The 18,589-nt window shown below is 43.4% G+C and overlaps 1 protein-coding gene across 2 annotated transcripts in view; it reads right to left on the minus strand.

The window, feature by feature from the left end:
* The window catches only part of LOC134358091 (coagulation factor XIII A chain-like), a 228,584-nt gene that overhangs the window by 62,160 nt on the left and 147,835 nt on the right, over window positions 1–18,589 (minus strand). For both annotated transcript variants that reach the window (XM_063070040.1, XM_063070041.1), the window contains exons 4-5: window positions 6,826–7,077; window positions 5,666–5,784 (exon numbers count right to left, since the gene is read on the minus strand). In XM_063070040.1, coding sequence (XP_062926110.1) covers window positions 5,666–5,784; window positions 6,826–7,077 — 371 coding nt within the window. The remainder of the gene's footprint in view (window positions 1–5,665; window positions 5,785–6,825; window positions 7,078–18,589) is intronic.

Below are 18,589 nucleotides of genomic sequence, written 5' to 3' on the forward strand. Positions count from 1 at the left end.
CAAGATTGAATTCAGATAATGAGGCTCCCCAGCACATATCATAAAAGCCATGTATTGTACTGATACTGTCTGACCTGTTGGGTGTAGAACGTAGAACATAGTCCATTGCAGCATAGTACAGGCCCTTCAGCCCACAATGTTGAACTGACCTTTTAACCTACTCTACAATCAATCTAACCTTTCCCTCTTACATAGCCCAATATTCTCCATTTTCTTTCATATACGAACCTATCTAAGAATCTCTTAAAAGTTCCTAATGCATCAACTTCTAGGACCACCCTGGCAGTGCATTCCAGACACTTATCATTCTCTGTGCGAAAAAACCCTTCTTATGGCATCTCAACCAAAGCCTTCTTCCATTTACCTCAAATGAATGTTCTCTGGTTTTGCCATTGCTGCCCTGGCAAAATGAGGGACTGGCTGCCCACTCTATCTATGTCTTCTGTAATCTTATTTACCTCTATCAAGTCACCTCTAATCCTCCTTCACTCCAGAGAGAAAAACCCTAGCTTGCTTAACCTTACCTCATAAGACAAACATTCAATATTCTTTTTTTCTCACTTGCAGCAACTCAGCATTTAATACCATCATCAACTCAAAACTAATCAATAAGCTCCAGGACTTTGGCCTCAATACCGCCTTGTGCAATTGTGTCCTGGATTTCTTCACTTGTAAACCCCAGTCAATCCTCCCTGATCATCATCAGTTCAAGTGCACCACTAGACAGTTTGCTCAGCCCCCGCCCTACTCACTTTACACTAATGACTGTGCGGCTAAGCATACCTCCAATGCCATATTCAAGTTTGCTGATAACATCATTGTTGTTGGCCAAATCAAAGGTAGTGATAAATCAGAGTTGAAGAGGGTTAGCAATTTAAAGTTTCGAAGTATTACAATTTCAGAGGATCTGTCCTGGGTCCAGCATGCAAGTGCAGTTGCAAAGAAAGCAGGGCAATGCCTCTACTTCCTTAGGAGTTTGCAGAGATTTGGCGTAACTTCTAAAACTTTGACAAACTTCTTTAGGTGTGTGGTGGAGTGTATACTGACTGGCTGCATCACAGCCTGGTTTGGAAACACCAAGGTCTTTGAAAGGAAAACCCTATAAAAAGTAGTGATTCAGTCCATTATGGGTAAAGCCCTCCCCACCATTGAGCAGACCTACATGAAACACTGTCACAGGAAAGCAGCATCCATCATCAGGGATCCCCACTACCCAGATCATGTTCTCTTCTTTCTGCTGCCATCAGGTAGAAGGTATTGCAGCCTTATGTCTCGCACCAGCAGATTCAAGAACAGTTACTATCCCTCGCCCTTCAGGCTCTTGAACAAAAGGGGTTAACTACACTCAGCTTCATTTCCCCATCCAATGAACTCACTTTCAAGGACCCTTCATCTCATGTTCTCATTATTTATTGCTATTTATTTATATTTGCATTTGCACAGTTTGTTGTTTTCTGCACTTTGGTTGATCTTTCATTGATCTGTTATAGTTAGTATTCTAGAGATTTGATGAGTCTGCCCATAGGAACGTGAATCTCAGGGTTGTATGCGGTGATACAGTATATGTACTTTGATAATAAATTTACTTTGAACTTTGAACTTGTACCACCTAGTGGATGCACTGCAGCAGCTAACCATGATTCCTTAGGCTGTACATTCCAGCTCAGCTCAGCCAGCTCAAAGAGCAACAGAAGCATAGGGGTCATCACCAGATGAAGGTTGCTCGAGCCGCACTTAATCCTGACCTGGAAATATATCTCCATTCCTTCACCACTGCGAGGTCAAAATCCTGCAAGTCCCTCCTAAAAGTATCATGGGTGCCTCCACAACTGAAGGTCTGTAACAATTCAAGAAAACAGCTCACCACCACCTTCTTGAGGGCATTCAGAGTCGAACAATGATATGCTGGCTCAGCTCAAGATTCCTCAAATTAATATAAAACTAATTTCCCTGTTTTTTATCTCACAGCTTCCAAATTTTGTCTCTCACCCCTCTTCTCAGTTAGACCATAAAACCATAATAAGACAAAGGAGCAGAATTGGGCCATTTGGCCCATCAAGTCTGCTCCGCTATTCAATCATAGCTGATCCTTTCCATACACCGCCCCCCCCCCCACCACTGCATTCCCCACCCTTCTCCCCGTAACCTTTGGTGCCATGGCCAATCAGGAACCTATCAATTGCTGCCTTAGATACACCCAATGACCTGGCCTCCACAGCTGCCTGTGGAAATAAATTCCGTAAGTTCACCACCTTCTGGCTAAAGAAATTTCTCCACATCTCTGTTTTAAATGGATGCCCCCCTGCCCCCCCCCCACATCCTGAGGCTGTGCTGTCTTGTCCTAGACTCCCATACCATGCAAAATATCCTTTCCACATATATTCTGTTGACATATACTCTGTCAACATTTGAAAGGTTTCAATGAGATACCCCCTCATCCTTCGAAATTCCAGTGAGTACAGACCCAGAGCCATCAAATGTTCCTCATATCATAACCCTTTCATTCCCAGAATCATCCTTGTGAATCTCCTCTGAACCCTCTCCAATGCCGGCACATCATTTCTTAGATGAGGAGTCCAAAGCTGTGCATAATACTTAAGCTGAGAACTTAGCAGTGCCTCATAAAACCTCAGCATCACATCCCTGCTCTTGTATTCTAGACCTCTTGAAATGAATGCTAACAGGGCATTTATCTTCCTCATCAACGACTCTACCTACAACCTAAGGTCAGTGTGGACATGGTGGAGGATTACAAATACCTGGGGATACGAATTGACAATAAACTGGACTGGTCAAAGAACACTGAGGCTGTCTACAAGAAGGGTCAGAGCCATCTCTATTTCCTGAGGAGACTGAGGTCCTTTAACAACTGCCGGACAATGCTGAGGATGTTCTACGAGCCTGTGGTGGCCAGTGCTATCATGTTTGCTGTTGTGTGCTGGGGCAGCAGGCTGAGGGTGGCAGACACCAACAGAATCAACAAGCTCATTCATAAGGCCAGTGATGTTTGTGGGGATGGAACTGGACTCTCTCACTGCGGTGTCTGAAAAGAGGATGCTATCTAAGTTGCATGCCATCTTGGTCAATGTCTCCCATCCACTACATAATGTACTGGGAGGGCACAGGAGTACATTCAGCCAGAGACTCATTCCACCGAGATGCAGCACAGAGCGTCATAGGAAGTCATTCCTGGCTGTGGCCATCAAACTTTACAACTCCTCCCTTGGAGGGTCAGACACCCTGAGCCAATGGGCTGGTCCTGGACTTATTTCATAATTTACTGGCATAATTTACATATTACTATTTAACTATTTGTGGTTCTATTACTATTTATTATTTATGGTACAACTGTAACGAAAACCAGTTTCCCCCGGGATCAATAAAGTATGAATATGATTATGACTATTACTATGACTATGAAGTTAACTTTTAGGCTGTTCTGCACAAGGACTCCCAAGTTCCTTTGCATCTCAAATTTTTGGATTTTCACCCCGTTTATAAAGTAGTCTGCACATTTATTTCTTCTACCTCTCTCCTTTCTTAAAGAGTGGAGTGATATTTGCAATTTTCTACTCCCCTGCAGCCATGCTAGAGTCCAATGATTCTTGAAAGATCATTACTAATGCCGCCACAGTTTCTACTGTTACCTCTTTCAGAACCCTAGGGTGCAGTTCATCTGGTCTGGTCTGGTGGCCTGACTTATGTACCTTTAGATTTTTCAGCTTTTTGAGCACCTTCTCTCTTGTAATAGTAATTGCACTCACTTCTCTTCCCTTATACCCTTCAACAACTGGCACACTGCTAGTGTCTTTCACAATGAAGACTGAAGCAAAATTCTCATTTAGTTCATCTGCCATCTCCTTGTCCCCCGTTATAATATTTCCAGCCTCATTTTCTAGCAGTCCTATATGCCCTCTCATTAATCTTATTTTTTGTATACTTGAAAAAGCTTTTCCTATCCACCTTGATATTGTTTGCTAGCTTGCTTTCATATTTCATCTTTTCTCTCCTAATGAGTCTTTTAGTTGCTCTCTGTAGGGTTTTAAAAGCTTCCCAATCCTCTATCTTGCCTCTATTTTTTGCTTTATTGTGCCTTCTCTTTTGCTTTTACATTAGCTTTGACTTCTCTTGTCAGCCATGATTGCACTATTTTGCATTTGAGTACTTCTTTGTCTTTGGGAATACACCTATCCTGCACTTTCCTTATTTTTCCCAGAAACTCAAGCCATTGCTGCTCTGCTGTCATTCTTGCCAGCATCTCCTTTCAAATTACTTTGGCTAACTCCCCCCTCATACCACTGTAATTTCCTTTAACTCCGTTGAAATAATGCTATGCCAGACTTTATTTTCTCCCTATCAAATTTCAAATTGAACTCAATCATATTATGATCACTGACTCCTCAGGGTTCTTTTATCTTAAACTCCCTAATCGCCTCCCGTTCATTACATAACACCCTATCTATTCTCACGGGAAGGGTTGTTAGAGCTGTTGAGGGAGCGTTTAAAATACTTTGGCAGGGGAACGGGAAACCAACCACAGGCAGATAGTAGGCTCAATGACAAACTACTCTAAAAAGCCATCTCATAGGCATCCAACAAATACACTCTCTCGGGATCCTTTACCAACCTGATTTTCCTAATCAACCTTCATGTTAAAATCTCCCATGGCTGTCATAACATTGCCCTTTTGACACACCTTTGCTATTTCCTGTTGTATTCTGTAGTCCACATCCCAGCTACTGTTTGGAGGACTATATATAACTGCTATCAGCGTCCTTTTACCCTTGCAGTTTCTTAACTCAACACACAAGGATTCAGCATCTTCTGATCTGATATCACATCTTTCTACTGATTTCATGTTATTCTCTGCCAGCAGAGTTGTGCCACTCCCGCTGCCCATCTTCCTATCTCTCTGATACAACGTGTGACCTTGTACATTCAGCTCCCAACTACAACCATCAATACAGCCACAATTCAGCAATTGCCACATCATACCCAACAATCTGTAATAGTGCAACAAGATCATTCACCTTGTTTCTTATACTCCGTGCATTAAGATATAACACTTTGAGAACACTGTATTTGCTACCCTGTTTGATTCTGCATCCCTAATGCACTGATACTCACCTTGCTGGCTGCAATTTTCTCCTGTTACCTGCTGGCCCTTCCTGACAGTCTGACTACAAGCTATCTTTGTTTTTTCACCATCCGACCTATTCTGAGTCCTTTCACTTCAGTTCCCATCCCCCTGCAAAATTAATTTAAACCCTCCCCAACGGCTCTACCAACCCTGCATCCATATCTTATAAGTCTCTTGTGCTTTCCAAATCTCTTTCCAATCCATGTTTTTTAAATGTTGTTATTGTACCTTCCTTTACCACATATCCTGGCAGCCCATTCCATGCATACACCAGCTTCTATGTGAAGAAGTTGTCTCTCAGGTTCCTATTAAATCTCTCCTCTCTCATGTCACCTCTCCGGAGATGCTGCCTGACCTGTTGAGTGTTTCTAGCCATTACTGTTCACCTTTCTGTAACTGAGAACTCCTTTTCTCCTTCCTTGATTGTGAATGATTTTGGGTCTCAATATAGATAATAGATGTTTATTAAATGAATGCTGCAGCTGGATGAACAGATTAGACAGACCGTCTAAAGGAGGAGCTTACCTGTCCAAAAATCCACGATCTGGTTACTATTTCTGTAAACTTCCCATGGTAAATGCAGCCAATATCATTTAAGACATACTCCTCTCTTTCAGCAGCATCACTGAGATACACAGAGTCCTCTGGATCACCACCACAAGTCCAACCGCAGGTACAGAACAAAACAGACAGAATTTTGGAAGATTAGTATGTTGAAGGGCGATGTGTAATACAGCTAAGGATGCATGGTGAAAAATACCTTTCATGCTCACAAATAACATTTAACATAGAAAATACTGAATCATTTAAAAAAATCCAAACCATTATCTTCAGCTTTGGAGCTCAGTCTTCGAAGACTCTGTCAAACACGTACGAAAGTACAGTGGAAAGCACTCTGACATGGCCTGGTTGTATCATGGCCTGGTATGGACACTCCAATGCATAGGAACTCAAGAGGCCACAGAAAGTGGTGGACTGAGCAAGTCCATGATGGGTACAGTTCTCCCCGCCATGGACATCTACAAGAGACAAAGTCTCCAGAAGAAGACATTCTTCAACAGGTACTTCCTCCATCCGGGACATGCCCTCTTTTCAATGCTGCTATCGGGCAAAATATACAGGAGCATGAAGACCCACACCTCAAAGTTCAACAACAGCTTCTTCCCTACTTCCCTACTTGGACCAAAATGTAAAACCGTAACACAACCTCAGACTATATTTCCTTTACTCCCTCTCAACTTGTTAATATGTTTATTTTGTCCTGTGAGTTATGTGCAATTCCTATTACTTTACATTTATGTTAATGTTAATGTACAGTATGTTTATTATGTTTGTAATGTACTTGCTGCTGCTTCAAGAAGTTAATTTTCATGGCATTTATACCCCGGATATATAAGCCTATGACAAAAATCTTGAACTTCAGAAAGTACAGGCTGGAATTAGAGAGAAGTTGTCTCCAGCTCTGCTGCTGTCGGTACCCAAAGAGGCAAGCTTTATATAGCATCACTGACCAACCGTGCTCGCTGCAAACTGTTCGAGTACATGAGAGGTGGGGAATTTCATCAGCCGCTGCTCCTTAAAAATCAGTGGAAAAAGATACAAATATGCACTCAAGCTTTCAACTCTTTAATATGATCAGAGACTGGCTTAATGAAACACACTGTATGGTAAGTATGTTACAATACCTTCACACCAAGGGTTAAAGATGAAATAGATATCTGTTGCTTTATCTCGAGCAGTTCTGCGGATTCCAAAAGAGGTCATGATGGCAACGTACATTCTGAACCTTCCCATGATACAGTCTGCAGGAGACAAGACTGTGAGGATCAGGTTGTTTTCCCAGGCAGACTTCACTTTGGCTCCCCATTTTCCTTTCTCCAACTCCTTTTGTATGTAAATTGGAATGTAAGTTCCCTTGGCAATATTTGGATAGCGACCTGGATGAAATATGACAAACATGAAGTATAATTTCAAGATTGTGCATTACCCAAGTAAGGATCCATCATGAACTATGGTATACAATGTGGCACAGTGTTTAATAATCCAGAGGTCTGTTCAAATTCCTCCATGACAGCTGTGGAATTATGTTAATGGTAATAAATAAAAAAGCTAAACAATAATTTTTAAAAAGACAGGATGGTTCTGAATTGACTGCCAGAAAAATGAAAACTGCTACACTTCACTGTGGAAAAATGTTTCCATGTCCACAAATTTGGTTGACTCATATATGTCTGAGGAACTTACCTAGCTAAATTAAAGGACAAAAGAATGACCAGGAAAAAAGTAGGGTCCATTAGCAGCAACAGCAATATGTATAGGCAAGGTTATAAAAGAATACTTATCATTAGTACTCACAGACTTTGTAGTTGGAGGATTCAGTGAAGGGGAAAAGGTGAAATCCTAATGCAAGTTTCCATATATAGGGAGGAGGTATTCACTGTCTTAGCAGGCCTAAAGGTGGCTAAATCCCCAGTGCCAGATGGGACTTATCCCAGGTTGCTACCTGGGGATGAGGTGGGGTAAGTGGAGACATTGATGGGACTCTAACTGAGATTTTTAAACGTTTGCTGGACACAAGTGAGATACCAGATGATTGGACAGCAGCAATGTGAGCCCTCTTTTCAAAAGGACACTTGAAAAGAGGCTGGTAGTCACAGAACTGTAGAGGAACATCAGTGGGAGAATAGGGACTGGAGTCAGTTCCGAGGGAGAGGATTAATGATCACTTGGAGAAGCAGCGACTAATGAGAGACAACCAACGTGGCTTTCTCAAGGGCAAATCACATCTGATGAATGTTATTGATTTTTTTAAGCGATAATGAAGTGCACTGGTTATTCAGTAAGAGCTTTAACAAGGTCCCACATCGGAAAGTGGTCCAGAATATTTAGGTACATGAGATCCATGGAGACTTTATAGATTGGATTCAAAATTGGGTTGGCATTGTTGGAGTTTCTTTTGGAAGCCAAGAGAGTGGCACAAATCTTGTTGTTTCATGGTTGTTTTATTAATCATTAATAGAACAAAGAACAGGAAGAAGCTGGTGCACCAACATGTTTAGACCTTCCATTCAAATTTGTAGATAAGAGTTAAGCAGTCAGATAACCCCTTTTCAAATAACACAATAGCAAGAAGCTTCCAGATAGAGACAAAACTATAATCACTAGGGAACACACTGAACAGGTACATGTATATAGGTAATTATATAAAATACTAGCAGATATAAATTGTTAAACTGCAACGAGAATAACAATTATACAGTCTAATCCAACATTCCACCCTTTGGTTCTAAATCACACATTTAGAATCATTATATCTGAAAATTTGGAGACAGAAACACATGTGGTATCTACATTAAGTACAAAATAATGAAAAACTACTGAAGTTATGGAAATACCAAGACATACTCATAGGATTATGTCATTGTTAGGTATATTAGTAGGCACAGTGACATGAATTTGAACTGCACTATTAATGACCACCCTTATACAAATAAAAAGATGTAAGCTATAATAAAGCTTATCAGGACAAATATCATAGGACAACAACAATTTTGCTTCCTGAGTACTTTTGAGTGTATCTTATGAATTTGGGTTGCTGATCATGAAAATTGCCATGAAATTTCCCCATTACACATCATTTTTTTGAAATTGCCTGTATTTGTTATTTCAATTCATAATTCAAATCAGAACAACTAATGCCAAGATCAAGGAAGGCATTTTTGTTGGTCCACAAAAAAAACAAATCAATGACAGGCAATTTGATGAACTTCTAGTGGGACCGGAGAAAATTGTATGGAAGGCATTCAAGGATGTTGTTGAAATTTTTCTTGGCAACTACAGAGCACCAAACTACATGCAGCTGGTTGACAATATGTTTAAAGCATACAGAACCATGAAGTACATCACGTCACTAAAGATTCATTTTCTGCATTCACATTTAGACTTCTTCACTGCCAATCATGGTGCTGTTAGTGACAAGCATGGTGAAAGGTTTCACCAGAACATTGCAGTCATGGAGAAACAGTGTCAAGGCAACTGGAATCCATCAATGCTGGCTGATTATTGTTGGACATTTAAGCGAGAAGCCTCAGACACTGAGTACAAATGAAAATCATCAACAAAACATTTTTAGCTTAGTTGAACTATTGCCAAGTGTCAGCAGCATTATGCAGTTAAACACATTATATTCAATGAAAGTTAATTTCTTGTTTCTCCAAACTCCTATGTGATACAGGTAGTCTGAAATTATATTTGTGTTCAGCTTCAAGTGGTCTATCATAAACAAAAAAATTTCTGAGAAAGCAACACTTTCAAAGAAACTTGTGTGTTAGTACCCATTGCAAGTAGAGAAAATTGTCAAAAAGATAACAGCAACAAATAATAATAGAATAAACTTGTTCATGTCCAGCAGATGTCAACAGAGCCAGAAGTCTTCTGGCTGGCCAGTGGTTGCTCACTGTAGCCCAGCAACATAGGCACTGGGTCAGAGGGTACTAACACATTAACCATAACACTTGTTGTTCAGTAGCTAGCGTATATCTATTTACTTCTACCTTCGACCTTCATGATTGAGTTAGCAATTAACAACACTTGATCAGGACCCAGTGATTCCTTATGTGGTTTCTTAATCAGGACCCACTCGCCAGGAATCAGCATGTGTCCTCCCTCTTTTGGATCACTCCAAGTGATAAAAGCCTGTTGAGAAGCAGACTGGACAACTTGGGTTAATTTCACAAAATAGTTAACTTGTGATGAGAGGCCTAGGCAAAGCTGGTTGGACCCAAGTGCAGGAGTATCCAAGGCTGGAACTGAGACATGATGCAAAACCAAAATGAGAACAGAATACTAAACTAGACACTAAACAATAATCCAAGTAGACTAACGATTGATCACTGAACCTCAGTTCAGGTACACCTCAAAATATTGAATCCTGATGCCAAAAGTATGTGAAGAGCAAGAGGATAAGACGTGAAAGAATAGGACCAATCAAGTGTGACACTGGGAAAGTGTGTATGGAACCAGAGGAAATAGCAGAGGTACTTAATGAATACTTTGCTTCAGTACTCATTACGGAAAAGGATTTTGGTGATTGTAGGGATGACTTGCAGTGGACTGAAAAGCTTGAGAATGTAGATATTAAGGAAGAGGATGTGCTGGAGCTTTTGAAAGCATCAAGTTGGATAAGTCACCGGACCGGATGAGATGTACCTCAGGCTACTGTGGGAGTCGAGGGAGGGGATTGCTGAGCCTCTGGCAATGATCCTTACATCATCAATGAGGATGGGAGAGGTTCCGGAGGATTGGAGGGTTGTGGATGCTGTTCCCTTATTCAAGAAAGGGAGTAGGGATAGCCTAGGAAATTATAGGCCAGTGAGTCTTACTTCAGTGGTTGGTAAGTTGATGGAGAAGATCCTGAGAATCAGGATTTATGAACATTTGGAGAGGCATAATATGATTAGGAATAGCCAGCATGTCTTTGTCAAAGGCAGGTTGTGCCTTACAAGCCTGATTGAATTTTCTGAGGATGTGACTAAACACGTTGATGAAGGTAGAACATTAGATGTAGTGTATATGGATTTCAGCAAGGCATTTGATAAGGTACCCCATGCAAGGCTTATTGGGAAAGTAAGGAGGCATAGGATCCAAGGGGACATCGCTTTGTGGATCCAGAAATGGCTTGCCCACTGAAGGCAAAGAGTGGTTATAGATGAGTCATATTCTGCATGGAGGCCAATGACAAGTGGTGTGCCTCAGGGATCTGTTCTCGGACCCCTACTCTTTGTGATTTTTATAAATGACCTGGTTGAGGAGTTGGAGGGATGGGTTAATAAATTTGCTGATGAGACAAAGGTTTGAGTGTTGTGGATAGTGTGAAGGGCTGTCAGAGGTTACAACAGGATATTGATAGGATGCAAAACTGGGCTGAGAAGTGGCAGATGGAGTTCAACCCAGATAAGTCTGGAGTAGTTCATTTTGGTAGGTCAAATATGATGGCAGAATATAGTATTAATGGTAAGACTCTTGGCAGTGTGGAGGATCAGAGGGATCTTGGGGTCCAAGTCCATAGGACACTCAAAGCTGCTAAACAGGTTGACTCTGTGGTTAAGAAGACATACGGTGTATTGGCCTTCATCAATCGTGGGATTGAATTTAAGAGCCGAGAGGTAATGTTGCAGCTATATAGGACCCTGGTCAGACCCCACTTGGAGTACTGTGCTCAATTCTGGTCGCCTCACTACAGGAAGGATGTGGGAACCATAGAAAGGGTGTAGAGGAGATTTACAAGGATGTTGCCTGGATTGGGGAGCATGCCTTATGAAAATAGGTTGAGTGAACTCGGTCTTTTCTCCTTAGAGAGACAAAGGATGAGAGGTGACCTGATAGAGGTGTACAAGAGGCATAGATCGTGTGGATAGTCAGAGGCTTTTCCCCAGAGTTGAAATGGCTAGCATGAGAGGGCATAGTCTTGATGTGCTTGAAAGCAGGTACAGAGGAGACGTCAGGGGTAAGTTTTTTACGCAGAGAGTGATGAGTGTGTGGAATGGGCTGCTGGCGGCGGTGGTGGAGGCGGAAACGATAGGGTGTTTTAAGAGACTCCTGGATGGCTACATGGAGCTTAGAAAAATAGAGGGCTATGGGTAAAGCCTAGGTAGTTCTAAGGTAGGGACATGTTCAGCACAGCTTTGTGGGCCGAAGGGCCTGTATTGTGCTGTAGGTTTTCTATGTTTCTATGTTTCTAAAACATGGCTGCCAATTAGTGACAGTCCTGAATCCTTAAAGGGGTGTGCCAGCTATCCATATTCTGGAGAGTTAGAGCCTCTAAATCCTGGAAGTGGTGCGGTTGGGTGCTTATCGTAACATGATTGCCCACTCCCCTCCCAGGCCAACTCCTGATGGCCCTGGCTGCCGGAGAGCTGGATCTAAGATGTCCTTTTCAGGCACCCAGCACTTCTCCTCAAGTCTGAATCCTTCCCTGTCCATGAGGAATGCTGAACACCCCAAACATCTCACCAGTCAAAAATTCTTCTTAATGTGAAGACCTGTTCACCATCGATAAACCTAGGTGGTGATGGGGCTAAGGGGCTGGTGCTGAGAAGTTTTAATTTAAAGGTGTAGAGAGTGGAATTGATCTTCAGGGTCTAGGGTAGCTGCAGGGTATAAGCCACCAGGTTTACTTTCTAGAGGACTTTGAAGGGCCCAACAAACTTTTTAGACTCCACCCTGTGTAACAAATCCTGACTGGACAGTGAGACCTGTTGCCCAGGCAGCAAAGTAGGTCCCTGTTTTCTTCATCGGTTAGCATTGGTTTCCACCTTCTAAGTAAAGGTCAGCAAAATATCTCTTGCCCTAGTCCATTTCTGTTTGCAGAGTTGGATGAGATCTTTGACTGCAGGAACCCCAACCTTGGCCTCCTGCTCCTGGAAGAGCGGATACCGAAACAGGCACTCAAACAGTGGCATCCTGCGGTGCCAAATGCTGTAAGGTATTGTGGGTGACCTCTGCCTATATCAAATGGTTGCCTCACTTGTGAGGTCTTTCTGAGGCCTGGCATCCTAGAGGTCTTTCCAAATCTTGGTTGACCCACTCTGTCTGGCCTTTGGACTGCGGGTGAAACTCAGAGGTAATACTTGTTGGCCCAGTCAGCTTCCAGAATGCCCTCCAGAAATGAGATGCGAATTGTGGGCCATGATCTGTGACAACATTCTCCGGGAATCCATGGATCCTGAAGACCTGGTCCAGAACAATTTCGACTGTCACCACTGCAGATGGTAGCTTGACCAAGACAATGAAATTGCAGGCCTTTGTAAACTGATCAACAATTACCATGATAATGGTCTTCCCCTTGGATGGTGGCAGACCCATGACAAAGTCCATGGACATGTATGCCCATGGTCAGTCCAGAACAGGTGGAGGGTGGAGGAGCTTTTGGGGTTGGGAATGGGGGTCCTTGTTCTGGTTGCACACCTCGCATGCCTTCACATATTATCAAACTGCTTTCACCATTTTGGGTCACCAATATCTTCTCTTGATGAACTCGAGGGTCCTGGCAATCCCTGGGCAGCAGTCATTCTTGATGCATGTTCCCATTGAAGTTCCTGAGACCGGACGGAACTTGAGACATACAGTCGACACGGAGGACCGTTCTTAGGAACCTCCACTTGTGCGTGGGCCTTGCAAACAAGAACGTCGATTCCCCAATGAATTGACGCTATCACCCTGGCTTGCAACAAAATGGTGGTAGGCTGCTCCTCTCATTCGGGTTCATCGAACTGGTGGAACAATGCAACTGGTTTCCGGTTTTTTTGACCTCTGTCAGGACAAAATTAAAGCAGTTAAAGAATAGAGACCACCTGGCTTGCCTGGAATTCAGTTTCTTAGCCTCCTGGATATAAGCCAGGTTCTTGTGGTCTGTCCAAACGATAAAAGGTTTCTTGGCCCCCTCAAGTCAGTGACACTATTTTTCCAAAGTGAGTTTGACCACGAGCAGCTCTCTATTCCCGATGTCATACTTCACCTCTGCCATGGATAGCTTCCTGGAGAAGAATGCAAACTGTTGCAGTTTACTATCCGAAGATGCCCGTTGAGACAACACTGCACCCACTCTGCCATCAGTGGCGTCCACCTCCGCGATAAAAGGAAGGTCCATGTTAGCTGAAACCAAAATGGGAGCTGTGAAGAACCACTGTTTAAGCTCTGCAAAAGCAGCTTCCGCTTCATTAATCCAAACAAAAGGACTTCTTAGTTAGAGCTGTCAGCAGAGCCGCCACTGAGCTGAAGTTCCTGATGAACTTCTGGTAAAAGGTGGAAAATTCCGGGAATCATTGAACTTGTTTCAGACTGGATGATTGTGAACAATCTCTGACTGGATCGGTTTTAGTGGGGTTGATCTTGAGGTTACCATTAGAGATGATAAAACCCAAAAATCAAATGATGGTCACACGAAATTTGGACTTCTCCAGCTTGACATAAATTCCATGGTCTAGAAGTCTCTTTAAAGTGCCCCAGACATGAGTGACATGCTTCTCTACGGACTTCGAGAAGATTAGGATATCATCCAAGGAGATGAAGGCATACTTACAGAGAGCATCCCAGAACATGTTGTTTATAAAGGCCTGGAAAACTGCTGGACCGTTTGCGAGGTCAAAGAGCATGACCAGGTACTCCTAATGCCCCATCAGTGTGTTAAATGAAGTTTTCCACTCATCGCCCTCCTTTATGCAGACCAGATTGCATGCATTCCGTAGGTCTAGCTTCGAGAATATTCTTGCTCCGTGGAGGATATCAAAGGCAGTTTTCATGAGCAGAAAGGGGTAACGATTCTTGGCCGTTTTGCAGTTCAGCCCTCTATAATCAATGCATGGTCACAGGCTCCTGTCCTTTTTCTGTATGTAGAAAAACATGCACTGGCTAGTAAGGTGGTGGAGGGCCGAATGAATCCCATAGTAAGAGCTTCTTTTATGTCCTCTTCCATTGGGCTTCTCTCCAAGCCAATCAACCCTGTGGATGACGTACCAGGCAGTAGATGTATAGCATCATTGTGGGCTAGATGCAGTGGAAGAATCAAGGCTTGCTGAATTGAAGAATCAAGTGCTGAAGACCTCTTCCAAATCTTTGTAGATGGAAAGGATTTGGACTGGCTTGAGTGTTGCAATTACCTATGAACCTTTCTTGAGGATGACTCCTGAGGCTCCTTAGGTGGCGGGGTGATTCAAAGTCTCCTCCATAGGTTCACAAGACTCCTTTTATGAAACAGAGACCAAATCAGAGCCCAAATCCTCATCCGTATCCTCAGATGACGCCTCCAGGACTAGACACGAAGGATCTGCATCTAAGAGCCTTCCCTTTAGTCAAGACATAGCAGTTGGATCTCTTAGGCTTAGCTACTAAAGTTGCAGACTGATTTCGCACCTCCTTGGTTTGCTGCTGAACTGGAGATACCATCTCCCTAGTTCCAGCACACCTCCGATTCAGCAGGGTCAGGGCTCACACAGTCCTGTTAGCCAGAGCCAGCATGTCTGTCCTTGAGGGTCTTCAGCAGGCTTCAGGTTACCCCGAACAGAAGTCTGCCCCCTTGTCAGTCTTTGGTCTCAGGAGAGACTGAGGGTTGGGACACCAAGCCAAAATCATACCCTATTACAATGACTGGACCAAGCAATAATCTTCCTTTCCTTCCAGTTCCTGGAAGGGTTATGCTGGAACAGCCAAGGGTGCCCAAGATTCAGTGGTACGAGAGGTGAGTCAATGATATAGAAACCAATGTCCTTCGTATGATCCTCTATCTTCATCCACAAAACAAATGTCTGCTGCCGGGCCTGCACATACCCTAGCGGACATTTGCCCAGGACAGTTGTGGGAAGAGACTAGTTCAATTCCTGCAGCGGTATATCGTGCCAGTGGGCGGTCCCCAAGTCCAGTCATTCTGGTCATTGTTCAACAGATCCTGTGCAGGAGACAGCTGGTCATTGTTCAACAGATCCTGTGCAGGAGACAGCTGGTCATTGTTCAACAGACCCTGTGCAGGAGACAGCTGGTCATTGTTCAACAGATCCTGTGCAGGAGACAGCTGGTCATTGTTCAACAGACCCTGTGCAGGAGACAGCTGGTCATTGTTCAACAGACCCTGTGCAGGAGACAGCTGGTCATTGTTCAACAGATCCTGTGCAGGAGACAGCTGGTCATTGTTCAACAGATCCTGTGCAGGAGACAGCTGGTCATTGTTCAACAGATCCTGTGCAGGAGACAGCTGGTCATTGTTCAAGGTCGGGAAGTGGAACTGCAATGTGATGAGGCTGGGCTTGGGTTGCCCTTTTGACCTCGAAGAAGTCCCACTTTCATTCTTCCAGACAATTATCGAGATGGATGGACTGGTCAACCAGAATGTTTAAGTCCTCTGCTGGTTCTCCCAAGGCAAGTGTGTCCTTTAGTTTGTCTTGGTGTCCATAGCAGTATAGAGAGGCCAAGGCCTCCCTCTTCCAGCCATTCTCTTGGATAAAAGATTGATACTTGAAAGCATAGTCAGCTGCTGTCTGTCTGCCCTGTTACACCTTCATCAGGCCTCCTCATGGCAGTCATAAATTCCTCCGAAACTGAGCAAATCTACAACCTTCATTCTCAGTGCACGGTGGCCCAGGCCAGGGCTCTCCCAGTCAGGAGAGAGATAATGAAGTCCACCTTTCCACACTCCACAGAGAACTGGGACAGCTAAAATTTGAACACCAATGAGCATTGAGTGAGAAAGGCACAGCAAGACCCGGGTCACCATCGAATCTCTTGGGGATCGGAAGATGTACTGGCTCCGCAGAGTGACTGATACCATCACCCGAGTGACTCTAGCTTCCTCCTTGCGAAAGTTGACACACGGCAACCTGGAGGTCGTGTATGCCCAGGCTTCATCGAGAAATTCTCTTGCTGTGGATGGCCACAGCGGATGAAAGACTCTTAATCCCCACTGGGTCCAGGTTGGCTAAATCATACAGTGACGAGAGAACTAAGTGAGGATGGTTGGACCCAAGTGCAGGAGAATCCAAGGCAGGTAATGAGACACGATGCGAGATGAAACAAGAACAGAATACTAAACTAGACATTAAACAGTAATCCACGTAGAACTGACAACCAAGCACTGAACCTCCATTCAGGTGCTCCTAAAGTATTAAACATGGTTGCCAATTAGCGAGATGGTCCTGAATCGTTAAAGGGGCCAAGTCAGCTATCCATATTCCAAAGAGTCAGAGCTTTTAATCAGAATCAGGTTTATTGTCATGTGACGTGAAATTTGTTTACTTAGCAGCAGCAGCTGGGTGCGTCTTGTAACATAACAAAACTATCCACCATAATGAGAATATCAGCAGGGACATAGGACAGCCTGTTACCACCTTGAACGGACTTAATTTGGTTTTCTTGTTTGTGGTTGTTCTGATGTTACACTTGACCATAGGAAGAGCTGTAGGTCATGGTACGCCTTCTTCATACCTGTTGTTGTTTGATGATTCCATGCATTCCTTCGACCTTTGGGTGATGTGGACAATGAAAAGACCATTCTATGTTCATCAGTCAATGTAATTCCTGACAAACACTCCCAGTGAAACGTGTTACCTGGTCCGAGTCAATGTGACATGACAATCTCCATCTAGCAATATATTCCTTATTCAGAGTGTTTGAGTGTAGGGAGGGGGGTGGGGGCAGTGGTTTTCTTTGCTGGAGTTGCTTCCTCCCATCTTGAAAACTTGTCCACTATTCCCAGCATGCCTGAGTATCCCTGACGCTTTGGCAAAGTAATGTAGTCCATTTGTAAATGTAAAAATGGATCAGGTGGGGCAGAGCACTTAATTCAGGTTGCTTTTCTGCTGCTCCAGGATTGGTTTTCTGACATGTTATGACTCCTTCAAACGTCTGTCAAGATTGTACCCTGAACTTTGGATGACATCACCATTGGGAGAATGTGTTGATCATCTTTTGTACTCCAATGTGTCCTATGGAGTGTATCTGCTGTGCCAGATAAGGAAGCAACATAGCAGTTTATGGCTAGTGCCATATATCCATGCTCTATCGCTGTTTAACCTCCCACCCATTTCCATGCAGAACTACTTTTCCTGGATAGATCATTGAGCTTACATCTCTTGGATATCTGTGATACGGAGTTCAATTTTGTTTCCATAATTCCAGTTGTCAGGTTCACTGCTGATGTCTTCAGAACTTCCTTTGACTCATTTATTTCTTGTACCCCTTCCCATGCTGCTCTTTCTACAACTCCATCCACGACTGCATCTCCACAGCTTTCCACGGTCGCCATTCTGGACTGGGTTTTACATTATAATACAGCAACTTCTGATGGCTGTTGCGTAGCATGCATGGGCTCTTGTACTAGTTGGCCATTCTTGATTGGGGTTCCTACAGGCACAAGAGATCCCCTTTGTCTCCATAAGTTTCCAAAATCATGAATAACTTCAAAAGCATATCAAGAGTCAATGTAGGTATCAGCTGATCTTCCCTCTGCCAGCGTAAGTTTTCCAAGTCTGATGGTGACAGGACAGAGTAGCTGATTTGCTGGACTTGCTCTATGAATGATGACATCAGGTGCCTCGGGAACAGCAGGCCATGTGGAGCACTGAGAAGCTGTTGCTTGAGAGGCTCTGTTCGTAGTCGGTAAAGTGGGTACTGAGTGCGGACATCAAAAAGTTAAAACTGGAGCAATCACAATGCTAGAAATAGCTATGGTTGCCAGGCAGGTAGCTCACATTGCTCGTAAATACAGACGCCATCCAAATATGACATTATCCAGTTTAGCAGAATAATAACCAACAGGCCACTGTAGGTCTTCATGTTTTTGTGTTATCATCTAGCCATCTTTCTCATTGATAGACAGGGTAAATGATTTACCTGTATCAGGGATTCCTAATCCAAGTGCAGTGCACAGTGATGCCCTTAAAGTTTGAAACACTTTCAGTTCTT

This window comes from Mobula hypostoma, chromosome 17, assembly GCF_963921235.1.
Source record: "Mobula hypostoma chromosome 17, sMobHyp1.1, whole genome shotgun sequence".
In the NCBI taxonomy this organism is placed as follows: domain Eukaryota; kingdom Metazoa; phylum Chordata; class Chondrichthyes; order Myliobatiformes; family Myliobatidae; genus Mobula; species Mobula hypostoma.